Source organism: Drosophila persimilis, unplaced genomic scaffold, assembly GCF_003286085.1.
Source record: "Drosophila persimilis strain 14011-0111.01,24,50 unplaced genomic scaffold, DperRS2 tig00000000-arrow-pilon, whole genome shotgun sequence".
NCBI lineage: Eukaryota > Metazoa > Arthropoda > Insecta > Diptera > Drosophilidae > Drosophila > Drosophila persimilis.
The window spans coordinates 17,188,204-17,215,313 of record NW_020825288.1 but is presented as its reverse complement, the minus strand read 5'-3'; the positions used below and the strand labels follow the sequence as shown (position 1 = coordinate 17,215,313).

Below are 27,110 nucleotides of genomic sequence, written 5' to 3'. Positions count from 1 at the left end.
TTTCCAATAAAGGGGACTTATCGGTGGTACCCGGCACGCACAGCAAAGAAACAATAGTGTACTGTGCTCGAGTGGAGGGAATGTAAAAAGCGGTAACGGATATTGCTTACGCTGCGCCTTCTCCGAATGCGGCCCAAATCTCTATGCCATTATTTACCTCAGGAAATATTAAGTATACGCAGTGCACGCAATGATTGCAGCGCAGTTAAATTAGCCATCCTTCTATCTTGTGGACAATCACTGCACTGAGCGTTGCATAAGAGCGACTCCTTTAAATGCAAATAAAGCGGAATTTTTTCACATTTTGGGCCACTTGCCATATGCCATTTGTTACTCACTATTTGCCATTTGTTATGCCATTTCTGCTGTATTTATGAGCCTGTTTGGAAAGCGAAAAACAAATGGCCATAAATCAAGTGTCATATTCCGGCCACAGACAATGTTCCACCATGTAAGCGGCAGACAAGCTAACAAAAATACCACAAAAAACGGCAAACGGTTAGTGAGAGGAAGCGACCCCTCTTAAATACAATAAAGGCAATGCAAATTGTATCTATTTAATTAAAAGCCTCGAAATTCATTTAAAAGTCGCATCATTGGGCATTTGGCATTGGAGTTCACTCACATCACGTATACGACATGTATCCACATGCACATTTGCAGAGCCAGACCCGAGCCAGAAAGCGAACGGGAGCGACAGCGCGTGTAAGATTTTAATTACAGACCGTCGCGCCATTAAACGCTTTTAATGGCACTTCTTTGCGAACAATTTTATTGCCAGAGGAATCTCATGCACTTTCACTTCACAGCAGTGCGAGCAGCACCAACAAGGATCAGACAGATAGTAGAATCGGCACCGCACCCGTTGAATTAATCTTTGTACATGTGACCAGAGTAGACGATGGCCAAGTGATATCGCAAATTGCTACTTAAAAAACTAAAATTTCGGATTTTTTATTAAGTTTTCTCTTTTTATGTGTACATTTTGGGTATATTTAGTAATGCCCAAACGCCACTCTATGCCTTAATTGTTTTTCAATTGAGATATGTATTTCGTTTTTGCTTTGCTTCTGCACCTGGCATTCACAAAGAGACTCAGCGGCAAATTCCTCAACAATATAAATAAATCAGATAGAGAATTTCGTCTAAAATGAGGAAAATGTTTATGGATAAGCAAAGTTTATTGAGCAAAATCCGCAATCTCTTCATATACGATTTTGTTTTCTATTTTTGGAGCTGGTTTGCTTTGTTGCCAAGATTCGAATGAACATTCTTTAAATGGCTTAATTGGCTTTAGTCATGTGCTCACCGCTGTCGACTGGGCCGATTAGGAGTCTGCATTTTACTCTCAGCTTTATGCATGCATTGCATTTACTTGTTTTTTATGCTTCATCGCACCCTCCTTGACGTATTGTGAATAGTTTTCGAACTGCATGTCGGCATATCGTCTTCGAATTAGCAACCATGGCATCAGGGCCCATTGAGCCCTTTAAATGGCACTTTAATTTTAACGAGCCCTTAATGTGTCTTTAATTAGTAAGGCCGCTCGGCAGGCGCCTCTGGGTTGATTGAATGTTTGCCCTTCAAATTGAGATTAATGGCTGCAAGTGGGAGGGAGGAGCCGGACCGGAAAAGAAGCTTCCATTCCCATAACATGAACGATGGAAGCTCGGGTCGGAAAGATGTACACACCCCCGTTTCCGGTCCGCCAACCTTGTTTTGTCTCTTGTTCAGCTCGAGGTCTGCCTGTCCGCCCCTCTAACGGAGCTCTTTTGTTGCTTAGTCGATGCCAAAATGCAATATTAATCATGTCGAGGGCCTACCTGGCACGATTCCGGCTGATTTCCCCCAGCACAGTCCACAGGACAGTCAATTCAATTAGCAGCTAATGAAGTAATTTCATCAGGTCGCCAATTAATTTATTTTATTCTTAAGCCATTACACGGCGCCTCAACAGGTTTGTGGTCATAAAAATGTCACTGCAGCAAATGGGAGCCAAGGCGATACAAATTCCCACGCAGCATTCCATGTGACTCTGACTGCCATTACAGATGGGCCAGAGCAGACGTCAACACTTGAACGTAGCAAGGGAGCAAGGCGAATGAACAATATTCTTTCGGTCCGAGATTTGCGGGAGGCTCATGAGACTACGATTTTATGACGTTTCGGGAGCATCGCAATTATTTTTTATTGACCGAACAGCCATTGAGTGCTGGGTGCATATGAACGGCAATAAGAAACAGAAATACTCGTACATTTCGGCAGCATAGCCGATTTTCATTGACAGTCTGTTGACCATATATTCGGATGCTATACAAATTGAAAATGTTACTCAAAATTTCGAAAGAAAACGTGTGTAAATATTTAAACTTGTTTTAAATTTAATTAAGCCCCTCCGGCTTTCTTTTCAAGTGAAATGGAGAGCATAAATATTTCGAATTATAAATTGGGAAGAGTTTAGCTTAAAGTTGCTTTCATTTTGATTACAAATGACTCGATTGTGCTCGTTTGGTAGTCAAGGCTAAATATGTCTGCCTTGCCCAGGGCCAACTAATCGTACGGATGCTCGGAGTTCTCGTATCTGTGGATGAGTGGGGCAGAGTGGGAAACTTTATGGCACACAGGGGCATAGACAAAGACTCGAATTAGATGGCGTGCACTGGAAGCCGGCTCCGACACCGACTCCCATCTCTGGTGTGGCCCCGCCTAGATGCCAATTTAAACGCCTGCAGCTGTTACATCTCTAGAAGTTGGTCGTCTGCCTGATTCGGCCTGATATTCATTATCTTGTCTCTATTGCACTAATAGTGGGAGCTGTCCCGCCAGACTAGTCATTTCGCTGACCTTGGCCTATGACTGAGCCTGTGCACAGTCTCTTAAAGAGTTTACGAGACTAGCAGGTTACTTTAAATTGTAGTTGTGCACGCCTCCTGAACCATCCAGAAATAGACGAGCGAAATCAAATCGAAACCAAATCGAAATATTCGAACATAAAGATAAATCGTCGTCATGGAAGCTTTAGATTATTGGAGCACCCGCCTTGGCACTTGGCTGCTACAAAAAATCTGTAATTTGCAGTGCAAATGCTGGCGATAACTCAGCGAGGCCAAATCGGAATTTATGCGCTCCGCTGGGATGTCGTCATCATTTTTGCCTATTGGATACGCGCCATTTGAGTGATTCTGATTGACTTTCGAGCGCCGTCCCTGTCCCTCCTCTTTCCCCTCCCCCAAAGAGAGCCGCCATCTGATCTGTGCCCAATGTTATCAATTCCAGCCGAAAACAATTTCTGACAATATCCTGTTTACGTCATTGCTTATGCCCAAAGCTGGTCGGTATGGTCTCGTAGGGAACTGTCCGCAACTGTTCTGATGTCCTTCTGCAGCCCACAAAGCATAAACACTTTGGGCCATATAAAATCGGGCATAAAAGTGCCCATAAAAGCCCACAGCAAGGGAATTAAGCGAACACTGGTGCGTTCTTAGTTGTTTCCGTTTCCGCAATTTCATTGGAATCTCAGCTCGGGAGTATGAAACGAAATGGTTTCCTCGTGTTGGATATAATACTTTCTATGGTTGTAATAATACAAAATCTATACAAAAGGACAAAGTTGGTGTTCAAGGTCGCACATTAATCCATGGGAGGGTATAGGAGTAGTTCCATGCGGAACTAATCAATATAAGACGAGATTAACCAATTCAATCAAAATGTATATTTGCAAATTGATTACATTACAAGCGCAATGGATTCTTGGGTTTTATTCGCAACATTCCATCATAATGTGGCTGTCTTCGAAAGAAAAAAACCCCAGGTCATATACATAAGATACATAAGATAATCATCGTATTCCCAAAAAAAATTAAATTTAATTAAAATTTATGTTTGTTATACAGCAAAACAATGATTTAATTATCTTCAATGTCCACTTAACCTTTCATTTTGCATCTGTATAAGAAGACATTTATGATTGTCCTGGTTGCCTGCCAACTGGCAGTTCGAAGTTCGGATAACTTCCTTTTGAAGGGTGGTCCCACAGCCGTCAACAAAAGAAACTATCTCGTGTGACTTGGGACTTTTTTCAGGATGAAACACGTGAAGTTGCCTATAAAACTTTTCTCGAAGCGTGCTGACGTTGAATTTATGACCTTGATCTGATCAAAAATCTAGTTTGAAATAATAGTTTCTTAATTTTTTCAATTGGTTTTGTGCCAAAGAGTTAATAGAGCTTCAAAGCTGAGCTCGAACTTTGCTAAAAATATTGGGAAAACCGGAAATCCCCCTTTTCAAGTATATTGTAAAATAGTTACATAATATTTTAGCCAAAGTTTTAAAAAGGGTTTTTTTTACTCCACACTACACACTTCGCTGGGTTAGGTTGCCCTAACTTTATAACCCAACAAATGAGGTAGGGGGAATTATATAAAAATAACGCTTTACTATGGCAAACCATTTTTTCGCAGCAGTGTGAACTATTTCTATTGAGTGGGAGAATGGACATCAGGAACATGTTTGAGCCTAAATCCGTCCCAAGGAGCAAGTCATTCAATGCTTCCGGTGGTATCTCAATTTCAGATAGTTCGACTTTTCCACATGTGCAACACATATCAGCTGATTAACGTTTAAATTTTAGCGTACAATTTCATCAATCAGCACTTTCGGATGAGCGAAATGTTTAATATTTCGCTCGTAATCGAATGGGGATCAAGAAACGAAGCGAGTTTAAATGCTCGATTTGCAGGGTGTCGCTGTCTGTTATTTTCTCTGTGTCGATTGTATTTGTTGCTCATTGTATTGTATTGCACGATTGTATCTCGTGCCTCTTTTAATTGAGATGCTCATATGCACATTTTCATTATCTTGTTGGATGCGTTCGTCTGGGCTTTCTGCTCGTCTATTTCGCATCTTTCCACAGCCAAAAATTGGCTACCTTAAACTACAACACTCTGACACGAGATTTTTATGGATTGGATAATATCGTATTATAGTCAGGTGTGTGTTATAGTTTTGAAGGGACTTTCTTCTCTGAAAACTGAAAATAAAACATAAATCAATTCAGTGCAACAAAAAAATCATTTTATTTATTATGAGTTCCAAGATTGTGTTCGAGTGTCTGCTATCGAGCTTCCAAATGGGTGGTCAATGGTCAACCGCTTGACGCGGTTTTGGCTGTTGTGGCCCATGGGCAGAATGGAGACCGCAACAAGCAAGCAATGATCAAAAAGGTGGCCTCAGTAGCAGGGGCGCTCAATAGCATGAGCAAAGCCACCACCAAGATGGCCATCAGGAAAGTTGAAGACTGCATGATGTATTGTTGCTTGAACTAATTACTGAACTAATACTCGATACGAAGGGGCTCCTATTTATACGAGCTCCCAGAGAGTTCTGTAGCGCTGTCCAATGTTACGTAAAGCCGGAATCATAAGTCGTTGGGCAGTGCGCAAATGTTTGCTTAGGTGCAACTTGCCTAAGCAGCTAAATATTTGTTGTGTGGTCCGCGTGGGAGATCATAATTATCATTATGGCCATTCATCTTTTATTACTAGTAGTTATTTACACTAGTCCGTCAGCCGTCGAGTGTTACAGGGGCATGAATGGATGACGGGTTGGCTCGTCATAGCTGTGATCTCGGTCTGGGGTACACGTGCCTCGGGCTAGGGTTTGTCCAAACAAATACAAACAACAACATGCAAAGTAGATTGGTACTGCTCTTAAAGTACCGGAGGGATAGCACCATTCATCTACAAAATCGGCTGGGAAACCAACCAAACCTTCTCAGGACGAAGAGGGCGAGGAGACTCGGTCAGTGGAGAGACCGTCTTCAGACAGCAACTGCAGCGGGGGTGCACCCGAAAATTGTCTTCCAATAAGACCACAAACTGAGGATGTGCTCCACATGCATGGGTCCTGATCAACCTGACATTCCTCCGAACGGCTTTTGTGACTGCATCTCATGGCGAGCATTCCGTCAAGTCTAATCTCTGACTCTCTGCATACCTGTGACGTCTGCACTAGTTGTCAGGACGAGGAAGAGTAGGAATCGGTCCCCTACTTCTTCTGCCACTGCCCGGCCCTGGGAAACCGTAGACTTCGGCTTCTTAGGGCCGCTTAACTTTTCTTAAAGGACATACATTGGTCAAATTTTAGATTTTTATATTGATTTGATTCAATGGATTTGTATCATACAAATCGAAAATAATATTACATTTTTACCACTAGACCGCATTTATTGTAATTAAAGAACAATGCTCTTCTATGTAAGAAGAGTTATCCATAAGTAGTCCCAAGAAACCACCCGCAGTAACTATATATTTATCACTTCCGTGGGATAATAATAAAATACCCAATTCACTCAGGTTTTAAGAAATAAAGTCAGTTTCCATTTTTAGCTCAATACATGTTGAATACCTGTAAAGGTTCGTTTTCGGTGGCACGTTTCTAATCAACGATGGGATCTGGCGGCGAGCACTTTTTACTATAGTCAGTAAAGAACTTCCACGCATCCCTTAATTGGCGTCCCTTCAGCTGATGATGAATTATCATTGCCTTGAACGAGCAGAACCTAGTTGTGCGTAGAATGGTGAATAGCGAACTATGCCTGGGCTTCAGGTGAGCCTGCTGGGCACAGAGTCCAGTGACATAAATGTCCTCTAAGTAAACCATTTTGGTAGACCAGGCAGCTTCGTACAGGCGCTGCACCGCATCTATGGAGAGAAGGTAGCCGCCCCCCGAAAGATACTCTGGATATGTGCTGTGTGGATACATGTAGTAGGGCATGTACCACTTGCTGTTGACATTGTTAAGGGGTTGGGAATTAGTGAACTTATTCCCTAGCATCACTCCATTGGTGGCTCTCAAGCTGGACTGCCACCTTGACGTATACAATATGCTATCGTTATATAGCGGTACAGTGCCACCTAGGATAAATTGCAGCAAATTGGGAACATTAACAAATGTGTCGTCGTCGCACTTAAAGAAATAAGCTGTGCTCTTGGAGCAACTGTTGTTGACGTGCTTTAGAGCCAGCACGGACTTCAGCGTCAGATTGTTGTAGGTGTCTATAAAGTCCTCCTGGAGGATGTCGTTGTATCGGTATGCCTCCTCCCAGACCTGAACTAGAGATTCGTTGTCGCGTGGGGAGCTATTCTTGCTACGGCCAAGGATAAACACGACTTGCACAGAGGCCGTTAGAGTCTCGCCCTCACCACTGAGGAAGTCCGAGTAGAGGCGCAATCGGCTCTCCATGGGCGGACGGTAAGATCCCTTCAGGTGGCTATGCAGCTTGGCAAAGACTGGATAGTTAAAGTGTGAGGTGTTACCCCAGGTCTCCCGAATGTCCTGGCGTTGGTCATAGCCGTTTACGCTCGACGCCACGACAATTAGTAAAAGAGTTTTGCTCTTACAAAAGCCACGAGGCACAATTAGAGCAGTATCGTCCAATGGGCTGATGTAGTCACTCAGGTTGAGGGACGTGCCAATAGTCCAGTCCGAAAGAGGCGCTGAAAAGCAGAGGTTAACCCACTTTGAATAGGAAATAGGTACACATGTTTATACTGTACTATTGCGCTTGATTAAGTCCTGATAATTGATAAACTGGTAAACGTGGTACATCGTGTAGAGGAGAAGCGCTATCAGGATGCAAAGGAACCCACGAAATAAAATTATTGGGGCTGCTCTTTGGCATTGTGTAAGCTTCCACTTGACAGCAGAATAGTTTAAGTTAACTTTTCCTGGGTACATGACAGACGGAGGTTGCAGTGTACACCTATACGCTGCTTCTTAAGCCAACTGAAGAGGATAGAAGCTGGCCTGGATACGCGCTTCGCTGGAAAGATTCAACCAATTTTATTATTTGTCTAATACTACCCTTTACGATACAGTCAAGTGAGTATATGCAATTCATAAAGGCATAACCGTTTACCCTTGGGTTCAATACGAAATTGTTAAGATTATCCAAAGTCGCAACCTTTTTGTATCAATTCAAGCCAGGCCCGTCTAATGCACAGACTGGTCTTAATGATATATTTTTTAGCGTTAAAAAATATAGTAAATAATTCTAAATTGGATTGTGAACGGAAGTCCACGCTGGTGATGGACGCTATATCCTGAGTGTCACATTCATATACACGAGATCAATATACCCTGGTCCTCTTTGAGTACCTCTTGAATCATATGAATATCACAATTGTTTAACCATGTGGCCAGCCTATTTGCAAATTAAATACAATTGTTTTGATTAGACCATCCAAGCTATATTTTAGTGTAAATATTGTTTGTCATTTGGTTAGTCTCCTCTAGAAGATCTTAGTGCAAAGTGTCGATCACCGTAGTGAAACGGAAGAACACCGTTTAGCTCCCAAAGTTCTTGCCATATTCGTTGTCTGCAATTTTTTAAAGATTGAAATGTGGATGAAGTACACGTACTCTAATTTTGATAAATGGTTAACAGATAGGGCTATCTCCTTAATCTGGAAGTTTTGCTAACAGTCTTGTCCTTTGTTTGTAAAAAAACTATTTAAAAATAGGAATAATTTCCGACCTAATACTGTATATATTATATATACACATATTTTAAATCAGGATGGCAATCCCTCTGTATATTTCTATGGAAGCTATCTGAACGACATTTGTCCAATTAACTTTTTGCAGGAATCATTTCATAAATGTACATAAATTCCTGGATACTAGCATGGGGCTGGATAGGTTACCATTGAATCAGGCATTCAGCCCATTCCACAACAAAGAAAAGCAATGCAGAATTTTGTATCTATTAGTTTCTTCAAAATATCATACGTATTCACAATTCTTCATTCACATTTGAAAAGCACTTGCTGCTTTAGTTGGCTACGAGTAAGACTATGTTCAATTCCATTGGTAGTTTTTACATTATTGTATTTTACAGAGGGGTAAAGCAATGCGAATCAATTGATACTATTGGTAACCGTAGACTGTTCCGCGTAGTTGGCCAACCACTCGCCCAATTGATCCTTGTTCAGTGCCAGCCACTTGATATTGGCCTTGACGGTTTCCAGGGCCTGTTGGCGGGCCACGGTTCCAGCTCCCGCTTCAGGATACTTCTCGAAGAAGTGCTGCATCTCTTCCAGCTTGGTTTGAGTGTAGAAGCGCGCCGTGATGGTCGGAATAAGGCGACCCAATGTTCGCTCGTTAATGCCAAAGCGCTCTACCAGCTGCTCCCAGTTCTCGCGCACATAATCCCAGACAAGACTCTGTCCCACGGGATTAACCGAAATATAACCCAGAAGCGTGAAATAGTCCTGGCGGCGGACGTTGCTTTCGTCCGAGGCCAGATTGATGTAGCGCTGCAACAGCCATGGCACCTTTACGGCAGCCAAGGCGTTCATAAGCCTTAGCTTCTCCTGCGCATCGGTCTCGGCCAGATACAGTTTCCAGACCTGGTCCCAGGCAGCTTCGGTGTTGACCTGCTGGAGACCGTAGTAGTACACGACATCCCGGATATCAGGACTGGGGCGTGTTTCAGGAGTGGCCAACCACTGGTTGAACAGCGTAACAGCCTGCTGCAGCGAGCTCTCGTGCCCGACGGCGCAGGCAGAGCTTAGAACCTTGATGCGGAGGCGGCTGTAAAATATACCAATGTCAATAACATAAACTAACCCAGCTTTACGTGTGCAGTTGCTTACTTTTCCAGATGATCTGTGCCAACGGTAAACGTGACCGTCTCCACAATGGGCGTTAGTAGTTTGCGGGCGTATGTGGTGAAGTTGCTGTAAAGATCGGTGTAGTAAACGCGGTTCCGCAGCGTTACTAGCGACGAGGTGCCAACACTCCAGGGCACATAGTCCTGCTCGCTCTCCAGATAGGTGCTCAGGTCGAGCGCCACGGCATAGTTCAACTGTCCAGCAGCGGCCAGGGTATTGGCATCGTTCAGTAAATGCGCACGATCCGCGGTGCTGAAGGATTCCCGTGATGCCTTGAGCGCAGCTGTGAGGGCAGCCCACTGCTCTGCCGCATAGTTAACGCGATAATAACCAACCTGGTCCTTATTAAACTTGATCCAGCTGGCCTCGCTAGCTAGCGTAATGCTGGCCTCGTTGTCGTTGTGGTTGAATATCGTCGACTGCACCTCGCTGTTGATGCTGCTCGTGTAGGTGATTGGGATTGACCAACGATAACTGTAAACGGCAACAAACGATCGTTTGATTCAATAAGGCAATAGTGAGTGAGGCTTAACGTACTTGAAAGAAGAGGCCTCTGCTTCGACTTCATAATCATCCAAATTGGCCAAGAAACGCTTCTGGGTTAGCTTGTAGGTGTTACCATTCTTCTCCACCTCGACAACTGGCACCCCCATTTGTTCTGTCCACGTTTCCATGATCTGCCTGTGAGTGAGAACGAATTAGTGGATGCGTCCGCACAAACAACAGAAGATAGAGGCACTTACTTGACATCAAATTCGAGGCCCTCTTCCTCCTCAATGGCGGTTAGGAAATCTTCCGTGGTGGCTGTGGAGTAGATGTTGTTCTTCAGATAGCGAGTTGTACCGTTCTTGAACTTGGTCTCGCCCACAAGGTTCTCCAGCATGCGCACCAAGGCTGCACCTTTTGAGTAAGTAATTGTATCGAAGTATTCGGTAATCTCAGCGGGGCTTGCAATTGACTTCACAATTGGATGGGAGGCCAGTGTGGCATCGATGACAAGCACTGGATGGAGCTCCTCGACGACAAACTGATTGTCCATATCCCACTCTGGATGCATGTGCTTCGTTCCCTTGTATTCCACGAATGAGGCAAAGCCCTCGTTCAGCCAAAGGTCACTCCACCAGTTCATAGTGACCAGGTTGCCGAACCACTGGTGCGCCAGCTCGTGCGCCACGACGATGGCCACACGTTGCTTGTTCACACTGGAGCTGGTGGCCTCATCATACAACAACGCTGTCTCGCGGAAGGTCACCAGACCCCAGTTCTCCATAGCCCCGGATACAAAATCGGGAATGGCGACCAAATCCAGCTTGGGAAGGGGATAGGAGATGTTGAAGTAGTCGATGTAATAGTCGAGGACGCCAACTCCAATGTCAAGAGCATATTGAGTCTTCTCCACTTGGGCTGCTGGGGCGAATGAGCGCACTTCAATCGAAGGGTTTACTGCTGAGTTTGTGGTCTTGTGGGCAAAGTCCGAAACCACGAACGCAGCCAGATATGTGCTCATGGGCACAGTCTCCTGGAACGTCACTTCAGTCAGATCCCCGTCGACATACTCGGTGGCCACAGGCATGTTCGAGAGTACGTGGTACTCATCGCCGCTGGGTCGAGCAATTGTTATGGTAAACTGGGCCTTCAGGGCTGGCTCATCGAAGCAGGGGAAGGCCCAGCGGGCATAGGTGGGCTCGAATTTGGTGCTGGCAATCCACCTGTAGGGAAAATGTAATGACTTTAGCAGAGCAATCATGGCAAAGACGTGCTTTAAGCATGGTAAGTAAATTGGGCGCATGCAAGGGAAGGTCGGGTGTTAGTAGCTTTGCTACCTGGTGCGATTCTTCAGCTTGTCCCAGTAGGAGCTCTGATAGAGGCCTGTGATGCGATCCGTCAACGAACCGTTGAAGTTCAGGCGCAGCGTATAGTTGCCCACGTCCAGGGGCTGCTCAAACTCTGTCACCCAGTACTCAAATTCGGGATAGGAGAACGTCAGGGCTGGGGCTATGCTCTTCAGCGGCGCTCCCGACTCGTCCAAATGCTGCACATCGACAGTGCTCACATTCATCTGCTTAATGTGCACGGGTATGAAGGCAATCGGCTCCAGTACCTCCAGGCTGATACTTATATTGCCCGTATAGTTCTTCTTGTTGAGATCTGGCCGCAGCTGCATAGTGTACTTGCTCGGCTTCAGCTCTTTTGGTAGCCGGTAGCCTAGTTTCTGCAACACCTTGCTTGCGGCTCTAACGGCGGGCGCGAGGGTGGCCATGGTGCGTGATTTGGTATTGGAAGGCACTTGAGTGGTGGGGGCACGAATATCTAATGTGAATATTCGCAATTTTTAGCAATTAATGAATCTATTTTCTAGTTGACTTTGATTGTTTTTGCCTTAATTTTAATTCCTCCACAAAAAAAAAAAACAAAAAAAAACGAACTTAACCCACTTAAGCCCCCTCTATTTAAATAGTTCAACTACTTAAAGTAAATGGCGGAAAATATTGACGATTGTAAATTTTTCTGGTAGAGTCATGCCATATTCCTCTGAACTTAAAAAAAAACCACGATATCTTTCATCTGAACTGCAATAAAATTATAAAATTAGCATTATTTTCGGTGGAAAATTAAAATATCCCCTTGGCTTGCAGTGGGTTAATCGTTCTCCATCAAGGATTGAAAACATATTCCGATTATGATATTCCGTCGAATATTACTAGCTATTTTCATCTCTCAGATGGCTCACATAATTTTATCCTATTGATGAAGACATTTTCTACAAGATTAGTTAGTTTTTAGTCCTTGCTTTTATTGTATTTTGACTAAAACACGGTTTACAAATTAATGTTGCCCGCAACGACCCGGTTCAAAGAGAACCTTACCCGATTAAAGTTCGGTTATCGATACTATCGACGGGATACAAGTGGGACGCACTAAATTGAAATTGTTTGAAAGTGAATGAGCAAGGACTTAAATGCAATCTATTGGAATAAATGATACATGTAAGTACCAATAAGAGGTCTGAAAATTTAAGCAGAGAGCATTCATCATCTCATCAATTTTATATCTTTACACGGTCCGAAAATATAGTTGGAAATTTAGGGTTTTAATAATTGCAAAAATACTATCTTCCTGGCACTTGACTATTTGAATTTTCAATGAAGGACCAACCTGACAAAACGCTCAGAATTGGTTTGGTGGACAGCAACTGATCACGGTCCACATAGACGGTGCGTATGGTCGCATTCAGGGCCGCCTGCGTGCTGTTCGCCGCCTGCTGCCTCTGGTGCTCGTCGGCTATGTTCTTGCCCACATAGACGAGTGCCCCCAGCAGGAAGCCGCACAGCACCAGGAGGAACACGCAGAAGGCGACCAGTGTGAGGATGGTGTTGCCCGGGGCCTTGTGGGGCCGGTTGGTGTCCTTGATGCGGTGGTTATCGTCTGTGGAGAGACTGCTGCGTGGGCGCACGTTTTTTGTTGCATACATTGCCGTTGACTGTTTGTTCTGGTGATTAAATTAAGCTCTCAACTAGACGCGTTCACACTGAGACGGTTGCCGAATGACTCGACTGGCTATTGTTGGCAAAAGAGGTAGATTTTAAATTTGAACTTGGTTTGATTTAAGACCGCACTATCGCAAAATGTCACTGTCAGAAGCTGTCTCGGAGCCCATTGGCTCTGTCTTAAATCACAATTTTAACTGTAGTTTTATCTCAAACCGAAGCTGCCAGCCTTCCCTGCTCCAATCCATTGTGTCATCGACAGGGGTAATTCGAGAGCGCAATAAACAGCCCAGACCGAATTACATACGTCGCCGTTACCATCATCACTTTTTATAATTTTCGAGCTACTTATAAACAAACCCGGGTATGTTTTCACAGCTTTTATGGCTGTGGCTCGGCTAGGTTACCAGGGGCAGGGGTATAGAGATAGAGAGATACAGAGAGTCGGCCATAATTTACTCCTCTCCGCGATTGAGCTTGCCTCAATTTTGTCTCGCTGCAGATCAATCAGATTACTGCCATTTCTGCCCCTCGCATGGTCACGTAATGAAGTTGGTCATTTCATGAAATTGTTACTTCAAATAGTTGGACCAACACGATTCCATGGCTCAGAGTTGGAGCTGGTTAACCGCAAAGTCGCATTACAAATCCCCCAGGTTGTTGCAATGATCCGTCCACCACAGGCCACTTTCTACAGGGGCGTTGGTGTGCGATTGATTGACGGATGCATGGCAAAGGTTGTTGGCATCTCTAAATACTCTCTGTACTCCGACTCCGATCTGTGGAGTTAGTGGCATGGGAAGAAGTTGCAGATGCAGATTATAAGCCGTAAAAATGAATTGAATTGGCCATAAGCCCATGAGACACGTCTCCACTGACAATTATGTCAGGATGCATCTGAGAGAACCATTCACCCGTAGGTGGATGTGGATGCGGCTGTGTTGTGCTCGTAATTTATGCAGTATTCATTTCAGAGTGCACCAAATTGTGCGAAATGAGGAATTCAAGTCTGTAGAATATGCTAATTTTCACCAGCTGCCAGGCAATTGTCTCTTGCCCGCCATCCCGACATCCCGCCCCATGCTATCCGATCAGGCCCATCATTTCATGGAGCCAGCGCCAGCCTCTGATGATGCAATGCAGCGACTCTGCCGCTGACTCAATTAAGGCGCGCACAAAGCAGCCGCGCCGCTCTGCCACAAAAACAGCAGTTGCATGACTACCTTATGAGCCAGCAGAAGACAATGGCAGCTGCGGAGTAGAAGTACCAGTACCAGTACCAATATCAGTGACTGCATAATCTGACACGCCTCATCGCATCAACGAGAATACATGAGCATCTCTGCTCTGCGCATTCTGAGGCTGATGATCGCCCACCCACGGGGGGAGATGTCAAAAACTTGCGCTTCTAATGAGTGAGGAATACGAGTCTATTCGACTTCACTTGTAAGTCGGCCAGTTCAATGCACTTGGATCATTCTGGTTTATGGTTTCACTCAAACGTTTAGAGTTGTTGAAATTGAAATACATATACGAGGAGTACGTTTATGAAAAACACGTGCCTCTGGCTGTCCCTTTTTAAGGTCATAACTTTCACGAAACGGCACCTTACAGATGCGTTAGCAGCACAAATGCAAATCGTTTGGCATTTACGTGACATGTGCAGCCCAGATAAAATGAACAAAAAGCCAACCCAACCCCCAACTCCCGCAGTGGGATGACACATGACAAAGGTCGTCTCTACGTGCTTGCAATTTCTGATATTTAAACAAAAATCAAATAATAAAAAAACAACAATAAATATAAAAGGAGATAGTGGGCAAAGACAGAGAAATGATTGCCACAGTTTGTGTGTTTGAGGTTAACGGAATGCAAAATATCGTAAGTTTATCAATCATGGAGGTTGCATAAGATCGCACAAAGGCAGACCCATAGATATTGAATGGGCGATTACAGCAATATAGCCAATTAATTAGCAAAGCTTTTCTTTTATCGAAGAAACCAATAAATCAGGGCGCTATAAAGGAGTTGAATAAACATCTGAGCTTCGGGTTCATTAAATTCACACTTCAGAAGGCGTTAAATACCTTATCCATTGATCCCGCTTTATTAGCACTGAAATCCCATTCAAGCAAAACTTCTTTAAACATTCGTCGGAGCTTCTTTTCCCACACTAATCACGAAATTTCGCCCAAGGAAAAAACAAAAAAGAAATCAGTGTCAATGAAAATGAAAAATGAAAAAATTCAAAATATTCGACCAGTGTGCCTCGGGTTCGGTCAAACTTTCAAGAACAAAACAAAACCAGAAATGAGAAAGAGACAGAGACAGAGCAAGGGGGAAGCAGAAGAGAATACTACGACAAGTAGCTGGCAGTCAATGATGTCGACCCATTTCGTTTTGGCTTTGGAAGAAAGTAATTTCTCAGGCGACCATCGGCCAGCGGCTGCCAGAGACAGAGATAGAGCCAGAGCCAGAGCAAGAGACTTGAGCCATTGAGGCGAACGGAACATCTTGGCGGCTCCCAGCTCCGAGTGTATTGGCCGATTTAAGGCCAAGAACTTGCGCGGCAAGTGAACTATGTGTATGCACGGGGCTAGTGCAGGGGCAGGGGGCAGGGAGCAGGGGCCTGGGCTGACTCCAAGCCAGTTTGCAACCGAGGAGGAGTGGAGGTGGAGAGATGGGACGCATGCGCTGTTGCAACCTGTTTTCCGTGCCCATGCGGTGTTCTGCTGCCCGCTGTTATTTATCGGCGGCTCTTGTTTATCGTGTTCATTGTTGAAAGTCAAAGTTGGCATAGAATTCCATGGAGTTCCGTGGCCGCATTTCGACCACGACTCGAATACTCGTATTACGGCGCGAATATTAAAATTAGTTGCCGCCTCAATGCGCCCAATTAGAACGCAAGCACTCAGAGCAGAGAGACACATATAACGGATCGGCTCAATGGCAATGACAGCGGTCCGGTGGAGCTTTAAACGGTATATGTTTTGATCCACACTCGTATTATTTTCACGTTTTGCACTATGTCGCCTGCTTTATTGGCACCTGCTCTTTCGGCAGCTTTGGGCTTGAGCTTCTTGATTTACAGTTACAGCTTCTGTGACAGTGACAGCGCGAGATCTCAGTGTGGGCGGAGTTAATTATTAATTTACTTCGCTGGGCCTATGACCAGCAGTTCATTTGGCTCTACTGCCTTCAGCTATACTCGTACTTGATTCAAATCGGCGAAGAGGAGCGCGCGCGCGACGTGAGATGAGATCGGGTTCGAAATAAAAGACACGACGCGCGCATTCACAACCGTCGCGCTTGAAAATATAAGGTAGTTTATTCGCTCTCTCTCTCGAGCTCTTTCAAATCATAAACTTTCGATAAGAAAAACCTAGTGTTGTAAAAGTCGCACACACCAAAGAGCGAGGGAGAGCTTTTTTTGCGTTCGTGGAAGCTCGCCTGAACAGCTGAGACCGGCTTTGAAGCAAGCTGAGAATCAACACCAACTCCAAGCGCATGCATTTGGGGTATTCGGTATTCAATACTTAACTTGCACTTGTACTCACTTTTCATTGCCCGCGGCATCTGTGTAGCTGCTTCTGTAGCTGCCCGTCAGACTGTCGAGGTTGCAGTCGAAGCTGGCGGACAGGGTATAGGCCTTGTTCATGCTGAGCACCTCTTTGAGTTTGATCAGGAGCAGCTCTCTCGTGTCGTCCAGATAGTACTCGTCAATGGCGATGCGCATGCGTGCCATCATATTGAGGATACTGATGCTGTGCACATTCAGGTCCTTGGCATGCAGAACAATCAGATTAGTCACCTCGTTCAGCTGGAACTGTATGGACACGGTGCCCTCGCAGCCGCCTGTTTGCAGGTCGGGATGAATGTATATCTTGTACTTGATGGGCCTAAGCTCAGTGGGCAGACGCCATTCAATCTAGGGGAAGGGGTTGTAAAGATTATTAAATATCCATCATCGATAATAAGCATTTCCATAAAGGAAACGATGGCTTGATAAGGTCTTGATACGATACGGAGAGATTGTCCCATAGTGGTCAGGTCGTAAAAAATGGACTTCGTCAGAATGTGTCAGCCTCAGCATTATACGAGTGTGAGTGCATTTACGAGTAAGGTCATTTAATTGTTGAATTATATGTTTATTGACGCCATCGAAATACGAAAAACTAAACTATTATAGCCCTAAGAATCATCTGTTGGCTCTGGAATTCAACAGTTGTTGGGGAGTGCCAGTCCGCAAATGGTTTTGTATGTAGTCCTCGAGAACGTCCAATTTGCGCTGGGCCTCGTCCAGTTGGAGCCACAAGTTGTCCCTATGGACAAGCACTACCACGAGAGCCACAATCAGGCAGGTGGATAGCAGACCAAAGAATATGGCCACTCGCTCCGCTGTGATCCAGTCTAATACACGTAAGAGATAGTGTTCCTTGAATTCTTTCCGTTAACTAACATCGATGCATACCCTTTGTATTCTTCAACTTGAAACCCATCTCTGATCTTTACACCGAGCAGTGCGTTGTCCTCAATCAAACTGCCTCGACTGACCACTAAAACTGGCTAGGTTCTCTTCGACCAACAATTTCTACTTTGATAAAACACAACACAATTTAGACCCAGCGATAAGCATTTGAAATGACTAAGAAATGACCACTCGGGAACATGATAAAACGCGAATTGGTAGCACTGCCGACTTTATGACGACCAACAGGAAAGTTTGTACTTTCCAATTGGTTTGGGTTTCTGTTAAGCATTTGCAAACTTTTTTTGTAGCACTGAACTTACCGCATCGGGATCAGGAAGTCCTGGTGGCAGTGTAGGGTAGATGGGATCGACACCAGCTGCGGGGGTGGTAGTGGTTCCACTTCCAGCGGTTGTGCCACCTCCAGGGGTTGTTCCACCTCCAGGAGTTGTTCCACCTCCAGGAGTAGTTGCACCGCCTGGGGAGGTTTCTGAGCCGCCGCCAGGAGCTGTAGAACCCCCACTTGGTGTGGTGGCACCATCGCCAGTTGGCACGTTGGGATTGGCTGTGGTAGTTGTGGTGGAGGTCGAAGTGGTATCTGCCGTAAGGGCATCAATCTTGTCCAGGGCATCCTGCAGATCATTCTCCAGATCGGAATTCTGTACGGCCAGCACAATGGTGGAAATACAGAAGGCCGTTGTAGCCAGGCCTAGGAATATGGCCACAAATTTGACAGTCAGCCCTAAAGGGTTCGGATTAAATACGTGATGACAATGCGGTTCTCCAATCAAACTATCAGGATGGACTCACAGGCAACCATTTTAGTCAATTATCCTTGCTCTTTCAGGAGAACTTTCAATTGCTTCCAATGCGCTGGGCGCCAAATTGGAAACTAAAAGCAAACTGCGAGTTTGACCCAACAATTTGGACTTGGTAAACTGCGGCCAGATTGCTGGACGATATCTAGACATGCCATATAGCTCCCCGATCCACGATCCCCAGGGCCCAGATAAATAGTCTTTAGTCTTTAGGTTTATGCCTGGTCATTAGGGTGTAGACTTTTATGATATTATTGCAAGGTTGTATATCGGAGTTTATTGCCGGACAGTCGCAGACCCAGGATGATTGCGCCCCATCAAGATTGGCGCTAGGACAGCCAGTGCATGGTTATCGACGTTTCTTGGGGCCATAGAAATCGCCACATTGTTGGATAAAATAAAGGAAATTCTTGGTTTTATTTATGGTTTGATTTTGGAACTTTATTTTATTGAACTTGAGCGGAAATTTTGTTTTTCTCTTATGCAATTCCTTCTAATTGCCAATTAGCTCTAAAACATTTACGTATGAACATTTATTGTACAGTAAAGACCATCTTTACAATCGGTTTTTCTTGGTCAACGGAACGGAGGTGCCACTCAGCCAGTCGCTTATGTCACCGCTGTTCTGCTTCAGCCACTCGATGTTGTACTTGATGGTCTCCACCGCCTCCAGCCTGGAGTTGGCCCCGGCCCCGGACTCCGGGTACTTGGCATAGAACTGCTGCAGTTCCTCCAGCTTGACCTGGCTGGCAAAGCTCTTCGTGATCTGGGCAATCAGCCTGCCAAAGTTGCGATTTGTCAGCCCGAAACGAGCACTCAGCTGGGGCCATTGCTCTCGGTAGTAGTCCCACACCACGGGCTCGCCCACGGGGTTGCTAGCAATGTTCTGCACGCAGGTAAAATAGTCCTGGGAGCGCACAATACTCTCGTCACTGGCCAGTACGAGGAAGTTGAACAGCAACTGGGCGTCCTGAACACCAGCCAACCCATACATAAGCTTCAGCTTCTCGCTGGCATCCGTTTCCTCCATGAAAAGTTCAAATAGCTTATCCCAGTCGGAGTTGCTAGTCGACTGCTGCATGCCGTAATAATAGACGATCTCGCGCAGATCGGGCGCTGGTCGGTTGGCGGCGGTGGGGTTCTGAAGCCAGGTGTTGAAGCGCTGAGCTGCCTGGTCCAGACAGTCGGGCAGGCCAAGGGAACAGGCCGCGGACAGGATGGACACCCGCAGTCGACTGTAATGTCGGAAGAGTAAGGAATTGTAAGAGGGGAATCGTTGGCTGAGAAGGGGGTCAGTGCTTACTTATTCAAGTGGTTATTCGCGTCCACACTCCAGCCCACTTCCTGGTAAACGCTGTCAACCAGAGTCCTTGCATAGGTCAAGTAGGAAACGTAGCCCTCGTTGAACATCAGGCTGCGTTGCAGCGCCTTAAGTTTCTCAGCCGCCACGTACCAGGGCGCAAAGTCACGCTCCTGGCCAAGGTAGGCGGTCATCTCCAGCGGAACTTTGTAGGACAGTTGGCTGGCATCGGCCAAGGCGAAGGCATCATTCAAAAGATGGGCGCGATCGGCAACGTCGAAGCGGGCGGGATAGGCTATCAATTGCTTGATGAGGGCATCCCAGAGACTATCTTCGTAGTTAACGCGATAATACCCCAATTGATGGACGTTCAGCTTAATCCACTGGACATCAGCGTCCAGTGCGATTGCCTCCGTGTCAATATTGTAAGCGAACACGAAGCTCTCGATCTTGTCGTCCTCCCAAGCGTCGATGGTGTAAGTGATGGGCACGCTCCACCTGTACTGGAATTCGCTGTCTTCGGGAGCCTCCTCATAGCTGGCCTTGTTGGAGAGGAAGCGCTGCTGAGTAATGAGGAAGCCAGCATCCCCACGGGACACATTCAGGACCGGGTAGCCCATCTGTTCGGTCCACGTGCGCATCAAGAGCTTCACATCAAAGTCTGTCACAAGGTCCACCTCGCTCAGGAAGTCATCCGTGACCGTGTTTTCAAACTGATACTTTACCAAATAGTTAGTAACAGCCTCCTCGAATTTTTCGGAACCTACAAGGTTCTCAAGCATTCGGATGACCGAGCCACCCTTCTCATAACTGATCGTGTCGAAAATAGCGCTGATCTCAGCCGGTGACTCCACTTCCTGGACAATGGGGTGCGAAGAGAGTTTGGCATCATAGACCATGACAGGATGCAGGGCGATTATTTGGAATTGCTCCAGCTACGAGGCAGATTACAATATGATTAGTCTCGAGAAGAATATCATTGCATACGATTATAATGGTGACCCATGACTTACCATTCCCCAGTCTGGATACACTGCGTTCACTCCCTTGTACTGCATGTAGCGGGCAAATCCCTCGTTTAGCCAGATGTCATTCCACCATTTCATGGTAACTAGATTGCCAAACCATTGGTGAGCAATCTCGTGGGCCAGGACGGCGGCGATCGACTGCTTGTTGAGCGTCGAGCTGTAGCTCTCGTCGTAGAGTAGAGCCGTCTCGCGGTAAGTGACCAGACCCCAGTGCTCCATGGCATTGGAGGAGAAGTCGGGGATGGCAGCCATATCCAGTTTGGTCAGTGGATACGGTACATTATAATACTGGATGTAGTACTCCGTGACGGCAGCTCCAAACTCTAAAGCAAAGTCAACCTTGTTCAGCTGGTGGGGAGTGGCAAAAGCCTCCATAGTGAAGTCCTCGCCAATCCCATTGGCATTGACAGTGGTGGACTTGGAGGCAAAATCGGAAACAATGATGCACACCAGGTACGTGCTCATCGATACAGTGCTCTCGAAGATGGCCTCCGTGTATTCGCCCAAATAATTGGATTCCTAAATGGTTTTATTAGATGAGCTGGGAAACGGTATTTAATAATGACTATGCTTACGGAGAGCTTCATATTGGAGACTGCGTGGTAAGATCCTGTGGGATGTACCACTGTGATGGCGAAAGTAGCCTTCATCGCCGGCTCATCGAAGCACGGGAAGGCCTGGCGGGCATAGACTGGCTCGAATTGCGTTGACGAAATGTTTCTGCAACACAAAACAGAGGCGGATTTTGACAGAGGATGTCAAAATTACGTTAGATCGCTGAGTAAAATCTGACTAAATATGACTAAATTCTGCCGTGCCGTGTGTTGCGACGTTAGCTTGTATATGGGCGATTTCGACAAAAATTACACCACGGCAAAAAACATTAAAATTCAAAAAGAACAGATTCCCATATAGCTTTCTATCGATATTATTTTCTACATGTATTCAAAAATTACTTATTTACCCAATTAACCTATTAAAATAAAGAAGAGTTCACTTTTTCTTTATGTTTTGGTATTGTTATAGTCATTATATCCCATAAGGAAGATTATTCTTGATAAACTTTTTCCTCAAAGTCTCTCTTCAATATTGAACTATCAACAAAAATATCCATAAAATTTGCCAGATCTCGGCTTTTTTTAAACTTTCGATCATTGTCATTTTTTGGTGAATGTAGGTAGCAGTATCCTTGTTTTCTAGACAACAATAAATCAATAAATAAAGAAGCGAAAACAAATCCGAAGCTTTATACCAACAATTCAAATAACGGCTAATTTTTAAAACAATTTATGCAGTGTCGCCACCGCAAAATGTAGCTCGCATGTAGATGTCGCGTAGCGTATGTCGAGTATAATCAAAATGAATTTCAAATCCCAGAAAAAATTACTTACCGTTGGTCTCCCGCTTCCGACTTGTAGGTGCTGCTGTAAAGACCCACCAGCTTGTCCGTCATATTTCCGTTAAAGAGAATACCCAAGGTGATGCTGGAACCGACCACCAGATCCTCCGTCAACGTTATGATCAGGAGCTGGCGTTCCACCTCCAAAACATATTCCACTACCTCTCGGTTCAGCACATAAACATTCGTCACATCCAGCAGGTAAGAGTGCAAAATGATTTGATTCGTGGCCTCAACGACATCTATGGTGATCTTCTCCTGGCCGGTGAAGGTGCCAGTATCTAGGTCCGGATGCCAGTAGAGTTCGTAGTGTTTGGGCAACAGTGCAGTGGGCAGACGATAGTCAATCTACAGATCAAGTATATTATTGAATTTCAGAAAATTTGTTAAACAAACGATTATCTGAATAGGAAGGTGTGTAGCAACAGGTGCACATATACCTATACAAAAGTATAACTCACATTATCCTCGCGTCTCTCTCGCTGGAGGGTTGGACGCACATCTAGCTCCTTGTAGATGTCAATCTTTTCCTGTACATCGCGCAGATCCGCCTCAAGTTTCGCGTTCTGCACCGCAACCACTACGGTGGCCGTGGCAAAAGCCGCCACCGCCCAGGCCAGGACCACCTGCATCCAATTTCGCGACAAGAACATCTTTGCAATCCCAACAATCGCTAACGACTGAATAGCCAACTAAGAGTCCGCCAACCCGGCCCGTCCAACTCTAGCGATTAGCTGCCATATAACAAATTCTGATTGTGCGCCCTGGAAGTCTATATTCGTGTATACAAGCGTTACGAACAACGTCGATAATTAGCCAAATAAGTTTGATTATGGCCAACATGGCGATACAGGAAAGGCCCGTCAGTGGATCTTCATGGAGGCGGCATGGCATTCGAACTTTCGCAATCAAATCAAATGGGATCGGATCAATTACAGTCACAACAGCCTACACCCACATCCACACACTCACGAGTGCAGTGCACCTGGTTATCGGAACGGACTAACGCAATCGACGAATGGATAATTGCTTATTTATGGAGCTGTAATTTTTGTTTTTTCCCAAAACTAGCTTATCTTTATTCTCAGTTGTTAAGCATAGTTGCTTTATAGCAGCCATTATATGAGTACAAGCTAAAAAAAAGACCAATGTACGATGATGGCCACTTTCTGGACTCATTCTCGTCCGCTTCAACCTCGATCTACAGTTGCTGATTGTCCAGCCAGGCGTCGACGGCTTCGAGATTTTCGGCCAACCAGACAATGTTGTTCTTCACCGTCTCCAGGGCGCGCACGCGTGCCGCAGTTCCGGCTCCTGCTTCGGGATACTTCTCGAAGAAGTACTCCATTTCCTCGAGCTTCGTCTGAGTGCTGAAGCGAGCCGTGATCGACGGTATAAGGTTGCCCAGATACCGCTCGTTCAGCCCAAAGCGATCCACCAACTTCTGCCAGTTCTCGCGCACATACTCCCAGACCAGGGACTCGCCCACGGGGTTGGCCGCAATGTAAGTCAGACAGGTGAAGTAGTCCTGACCTCGCACGTACTCCTCGTTCCAGGCCAGGTCAATGTACCGCTGCAGGATCCAGGGCTCCTGCACAGCGGCTAGGCCGTACATCAGCTTCGATTTCTCGCTGGCATCGGCCTCGTTGACAAACAGCTCCCAGACCTTCTCCCAGATCTCTTGGTTTCCCACCGATTGCATGCCGTAGTAGTAGATGGTCTCGCGGAGATCTGGCTTGGGGCGCTCATCGGGCTTAACCAGCCAACTGTTGAACTGCTCTCCCACCTCGCTAAGGCAAGATTCCAGACCCAGGGAACAGGCGGCACTCAAGGCCGTCACCCGAAGACGACTGAGAAGTAGATGAGGAGTAAGCAACGTTTCGTGGAAAGGACGCGTCATTGAGAGAGACTCTCACTTACTTGTCCAGGTGATCCTCTCCCACTGTCCAGGTGAGGGCCGTGTAGATGGGTTCGATCAGAGCCGTCGCATACTTCTTGTACTTCACGTAGCTGGTCGTGTAGTAGAGTGTACGCTTAAGAGATGTCAGCTTCGAGGCGGCCACGCTCCAGGGCACATAGTCCTCCTCCTTGTCCAGATACTTGGTCATGTCGAAAGCGGTCTCATACGGCAGCTGCGTGGAGTCCGCAAGGGCGAAGGCGTCGTTCAGCAGGGAGGCGCGATCTCCGGAACTAAAGGTACTGGGCGTGGCCACAAGCTCTGTGGCCAACGACTCCCACAGCGCCTCAGCATAGTTTACTCGGTAGTAGCCCACTTGCTCAGAGTTGAATTTGATCCACTGCACAGCAGCTGGCAGAGTAATGGTGACTGCAAATCAAAACGCTCAGATGAGAAGATTGGTAACCGGGAAGGAGCGCTGCCTCGCATACATATGGCACCACTTACTTTCGCTCTGGTCATGGTAAAACCAGACTCGCTGCACAGTCGACTCGCCGCTGGTGGTGTATGTGATGGGTATTGACCAGCGGTAGCTGCAAGGTAATGTATGTGCGAATGTTTCGATCAGATACGCATGGGGCAGTAAGTTCTACGACTCACTTGAATTCCGAGGGCTCGTGATCAGCGTCATAGTCGTTGGGATTCGACAAGAAGCGCTTCTGCGTCAATTTGTATTCAGTTTCGGAGATCTTCTCCACCGTGACAACTGGCAGACCCATCTAAAAATATTTTGCATAAAATGGTTAGAAATATTTTTCTAACGAATCTGTGTCCGTTGTCTTTTGCTCCACCTGGACTGTCCACGTCAGCATGATGGCGGTCACATTGTAGTCCAGACCAAGTTTATCGATCTCGGCAAAGAAATTGGATGTCTCGGCGGTTGTGTACTTGTACTCATTCAAATAGTTTGTCACGGCCTGGCGGAAAATGGTCTCGCCCAGAAAGTCCTCCACCATGCGCACCAGCGAGGATCCCTTGGAGTAGGTGATGGTGTCGAAGATTTCCGTGATCTGGTCGGGGTTCTCCACGGTCTGGATGATTGGATGGGAGCCCAAAGTTCCGTCCAAGGTCAGAACCGCATGCAATGTGCTATAAATGAACTGGTCCCGCTATGGAATCATATGGATAATCATTAGATGAATCCACCAATCCAAGCAATCCTAGTGCCGACTTGCCATTTTCCATTCGGGGAAGACTGAATCCACGCCAAGGTACTCGATGAAGCTGGCAAAGCCCTCGTTCAGCCAGAGATCGTTCCACCAATTCATGGTCACTACGAACGGAAGAGATGAGCCGGACTCATTGACTATGGAGCGGAGGTCGAGGACTCACCCAAATTTCCAAACCACATGTGAGCGAACTCGTGGGCAATGACAGAGGCAATGCGCTGCTTGTTGGTCGCAGAACTCGTCTCGGCATCGTACAGAAGGGAAGTCTCGCGGTAGGTGACCAGGCCCCAGTGCTCCATGGCACCGGACACGAAGTCGGGAATGGCTGCCATGTCCAGCTTGGGCAGGGGATACTCGATTTGGAAGTAGTCAATGTAGTACTCAATTACACCCTTGCCCACTTCCGTGGCAAAATCGACCTTTCCGATCTGCTCGGGGGTGGCGTAAACGCCCATTGTAAAGGTCTCGCCAATGCCTTTGGTGTCCACCTCAACGAATTTTGCGGTGAAGTCAGAGACAATGAAACAGGCCAGGTAGGTGCTCATGGGCACGCTCTTGGAGAAGGTTACTTCGGTGTAGGCCCCCTGATTGACTTCGGACTCCACGTTCATGTTGGACAGGGCATGGTAGTCGCCATCGACGGGGTGCACGAGGGTTATCTGGAAGGTGGCCTTCAGGGCCGGCTCATCGAAGCAGGGGAAGGCCTGGCGGGCATAGGTGGGCTCGAACTTGGACGTCGCTATCACCTTGCGGCTCTCATCCTCCTTAACATACGACGAACTGTACAGTCCCACAATCTTGTTGGCCATGGATCCCGCGAATCCCAGATGTAGGTCCACGTTGATGCCCGCGCTCAGCTCTTCTGCCAGCTGTAGAACCAGAAACTCCCTAACCGCGTCGAAGCTGATCTCCGAGACTTCCACGCTTGAAAAGTCGGGCTTAAGGACTGACACGCTCGAAATGTTTAGGTCCAGGGAGTGCAGGACAATGGTATCGGTTGCCTCGTGGACGGTAAGGGTAATCGTTTCCTGCCCATTAAACTCTCCGGTCTCCACATTGGGGAACAGATAAAGATCGTAGTGGGTGGGCTCCAAGCGGCTGGGGAGGCGATAGTCAATCTTCTCTTCCGGAGCTGGGGTGGTGACGGGAGCTGCGGTGGTGACCGGATCTGCTGTGGTTTCAGGGGCTGAGGTAGGGATCGATGGGTCAGTTTCTGAAGGTGTTCCTGTGCTCGGAGGAGCCGCCGTGCTGGTTGACGTCGTTTGCAGGCCCGCCTCCAGCATATCAAGTTTTTCTTGGGCCTCGCGGAGATCGCTCTTCAAACTGGACTTTTGCACAGCCAGGACAATGGTGGAGACGGTGAAGGCGGTGAGGGCGAGGCTCAGACCGATGGCCACCAGTTTCGCTGTGATAATCATGCTCAATCTTTCTCGCGTTAATCCAGTACGGCCCGCATCCAAAGCGACACTAAGCCCAGCCGAATGGGGCTGGGAGCCAGGTAACCACGAGCACCCTCGAGTGGGCCCCTATATCTTAATTGGACACGGGTGATACCGCTCGTAGCTGATTGCTAATCTAATCGTGCGCCGGCTCATCGACTGGTATTAGACGGAGAGCAAACATATGTACTCCCGAGGATCGTTCTAATTTATTGGCCCTGTCATGTCATGGCGCCGAGCGCTGGCAGCACGCTTCGCTTTGATTAAAGTTAGAAATGCCAAAGATCTGTCGCGTTTTTCCTCTTCCATCCGAAATTCCAATCTGGCTACTGAGCCGAGCCCAGAAACTCCCAGTGCCACTTCTCTAAGT

The 27,110-nt window shown here is 46.5% G+C and overlaps 6 protein-coding genes across 7 annotated transcripts; all 6 read right to left on the bottom strand.

The window, feature by feature from the left end:
- Positions 1-5,051: 5,051 nt before the first annotated feature.
- LOC113567333 lies at positions 5,052-5,317 on the bottom strand. Its single transcript, XM_026994788.1, has one exon. It carries the CDS (start codon positions 5,300-5,302, stop codon positions 5,144-5,146), a length of 159 nt encoding a protein of 52 aa, XP_026850589.1. The 5' UTR covers positions 5,303-5,317; the 3' UTR covers positions 5,052-5,143.
- Positions 5,318-6,349: 1,032 nt separating this feature from the next.
- LOC6587473 (beta-1,3-galactosyltransferase 1) lies at positions 6,350-7,759 on the bottom strand. Its single transcript, XM_002014003.2, has 2 exons — positions 7,557-7,759; positions 6,350-7,496 (listed from the first exon to the last, which is right to left on the bottom strand). Exons 1-2 carry the CDS (start codon positions 7,735-7,737, stop codon positions 6,436-6,438), a joined length of 1,242 nt encoding a protein of 413 aa, XP_002014039.2. The 5' UTR covers positions 7,738-7,759; the 3' UTR covers positions 6,350-6,435.
- A 997-nt stretch (positions 7,760-8,756) lies between these two features.
- Positions 8,757-18,496, bottom strand: LOC6587398 (glutamyl aminopeptidase). Of its 2 annotated transcripts, none has more exons than XM_002014002.2 (7): positions 18,441-18,496; positions 17,954-18,372; positions 16,720-17,090; positions 10,418-11,383; positions 10,212-10,355; positions 9,657-10,148; positions 8,757-9,594 (listed from the first exon to the last, which is right to left on the bottom strand). In XM_002014002.2, exons 1-7 carry the CDS (start codon positions 18,448-18,450, stop codon positions 8,919-8,921), a joined length of 3,078 nt encoding a protein of 1,025 aa, XP_002014038.1. In that variant the 5' UTR covers positions 18,451-18,496; the 3' UTR covers positions 8,757-8,918. The 2 variants fall into 2 exon arrangements, with proteins under 2 accessions (XP_002014038.1, XP_026841615.1); XM_026985814.1 differs by lacking the exons at positions 16,720-17,090; positions 17,954-18,372; positions 18,441-18,496 and adding exons at positions 11,498-11,984; positions 12,831-13,232; positions 16,377-16,455.
- Positions 17,308-17,695, bottom strand: LOC113565109. Its single transcript, XM_026985826.1, has 2 exons — positions 17,634-17,695; positions 17,308-17,572 (listed from the first exon to the last, which is right to left on the bottom strand). Exons 1-2 carry the CDS (start codon positions 17,659-17,661, stop codon positions 17,361-17,363), a joined length of 240 nt encoding a protein of 79 aa, XP_026841627.1. The 5' UTR covers positions 17,662-17,695; the 3' UTR covers positions 17,308-17,360.
- A 383-nt stretch (positions 18,497-18,879) lies between the features above and the next one.
- Positions 18,880-22,860, bottom strand: LOC6587438 (glutamyl aminopeptidase). Its single transcript, XM_002014001.2, has 6 exons — positions 22,637-22,860; positions 22,168-22,523; positions 21,352-21,496; positions 20,762-21,295; positions 19,752-20,683; positions 18,880-19,683 (listed from the first exon to the last, which is right to left on the bottom strand). The coding sequence occupies exons 1-6, from the start codon at positions 22,826-22,828 to the stop codon at positions 19,005-19,007; spliced, it is 2,838 nt and encodes a 945-aa protein (XP_002014037.1). The 5' UTR covers positions 22,829-22,860; the 3' UTR covers positions 18,880-19,004.
- A 348-nt stretch (positions 22,861-23,208) lies between these two features.
- Positions 23,209-26,755, bottom strand: LOC6587353 (glutamyl aminopeptidase). Its single transcript, XM_002014000.2, has 7 exons — positions 25,465-26,755; positions 25,308-25,405; positions 24,924-25,241; positions 24,733-24,851; positions 24,580-24,665; positions 24,096-24,501; positions 23,209-24,025 (listed from the first exon to the last, which is right to left on the bottom strand). Exons 1-7 carry the CDS (start codon positions 26,717-26,719, stop codon positions 23,377-23,379), a joined length of 2,931 nt encoding a protein of 976 aa, XP_002014036.1. The 5' UTR covers positions 26,720-26,755; the 3' UTR covers positions 23,209-23,376.
- Positions 26,756-27,110: the final 355 nt, after the last annotated feature.

Excerpts from the sequence above, each read along its gene's own strand:
- LOC113567333 (XM_026994788.1), bottom strand. The coding sequence starts at position 5,302 with ATGCAGTCTTCAACTTTCCTGATGGCCATCTTGGTGGTGGCTTTGCTC.
- LOC6587473 (XM_002014003.2), bottom strand. The coding sequence starts at position 7,737 with ATGTACCCAGGAAAAGTTAACTTAAACTATTCTGCTGTCAAGTGGAAG. Across the intron at positions 7,497-7,556 it reads GGACTTAATCAAGCGCAATA|CGCCTCTTTCGGACTGGACT; the intron begins GTACAGTATAAA and ends TCTGCTTTTCAG.
- LOC113565109 (XM_026985826.1), bottom strand. The coding sequence starts at position 17,661 with ATGGGTTTCAAGTTGAAGAATACAAAGG. Across the intron at positions 17,573-17,633 it reads CAAGTTGAAGAATACAAAGG|ACTGGATCACAGCGGAGCGA; the intron begins GTATGCATCGAT and ends TACGTGTATTAG.
- LOC6587353 (XM_002014000.2), bottom strand. The coding sequence starts at position 26,719 with ATGATTATCACAGCGAAACTGGTGGCCATCGGTCTGAGCCTCGCCCTC. Across the intron at positions 25,242-25,307 it reads TCTTCCCCGAATGGAAAATG|CGGGACCAGTTCATTTATAG; the intron begins GCAAGTCGGCAC and ends ATGATTCCATAG. Across the intron at positions 24,666-24,732 it reads CACGAGCCCTCGGAATTCAA|CTACCGCTGGTCAATACCCA; the intron begins GTGAGTCGTAGA and ends ATTACCTTGCAG.
- LOC6587438 (XM_002014001.2), bottom strand. The coding sequence starts at position 22,828 with ATGTTCTTGTCGCGAAATTGGATGCAGGTGGTCCTGGCCTGGGCGGTG. Across the intron at positions 21,296-21,351 it reads TCTCCAATATGAAGCTCTCC|GAATCCAATTATTTGGGCGA; the intron begins GTAAGCATAGTC and ends AAAACCATTTAG. Across the intron at positions 20,684-20,761 it reads TGTATCCAGACTGGGGAATG|CTGGAGCAATTCCAAATAAT; the intron begins GTAAGTCATGGG and ends TCTGCCTCGTAG.
- LOC6587398 (XM_026985814.1), bottom strand. The coding sequence starts at position 13,146 with ATGTATGCAACAAAAAACGTGCGCCCACGCAGCAGTCTCTCCACAGAC. Across the intron at positions 11,985-12,830 it reads AATTCTGAGCGTTTTGTCAG|ATATTCGTGCCCCCACCACT; the intron begins GTTGGTCCTTCA and ends TATTCACATTAG. Across the intron at positions 11,384-11,497 it reads AAGCTGAAGAATCGCACCAG|GTGGATTGCCAGCACCAAAT; the intron begins GTAGCAAAGCTA and ends TTTTCCCTACAG.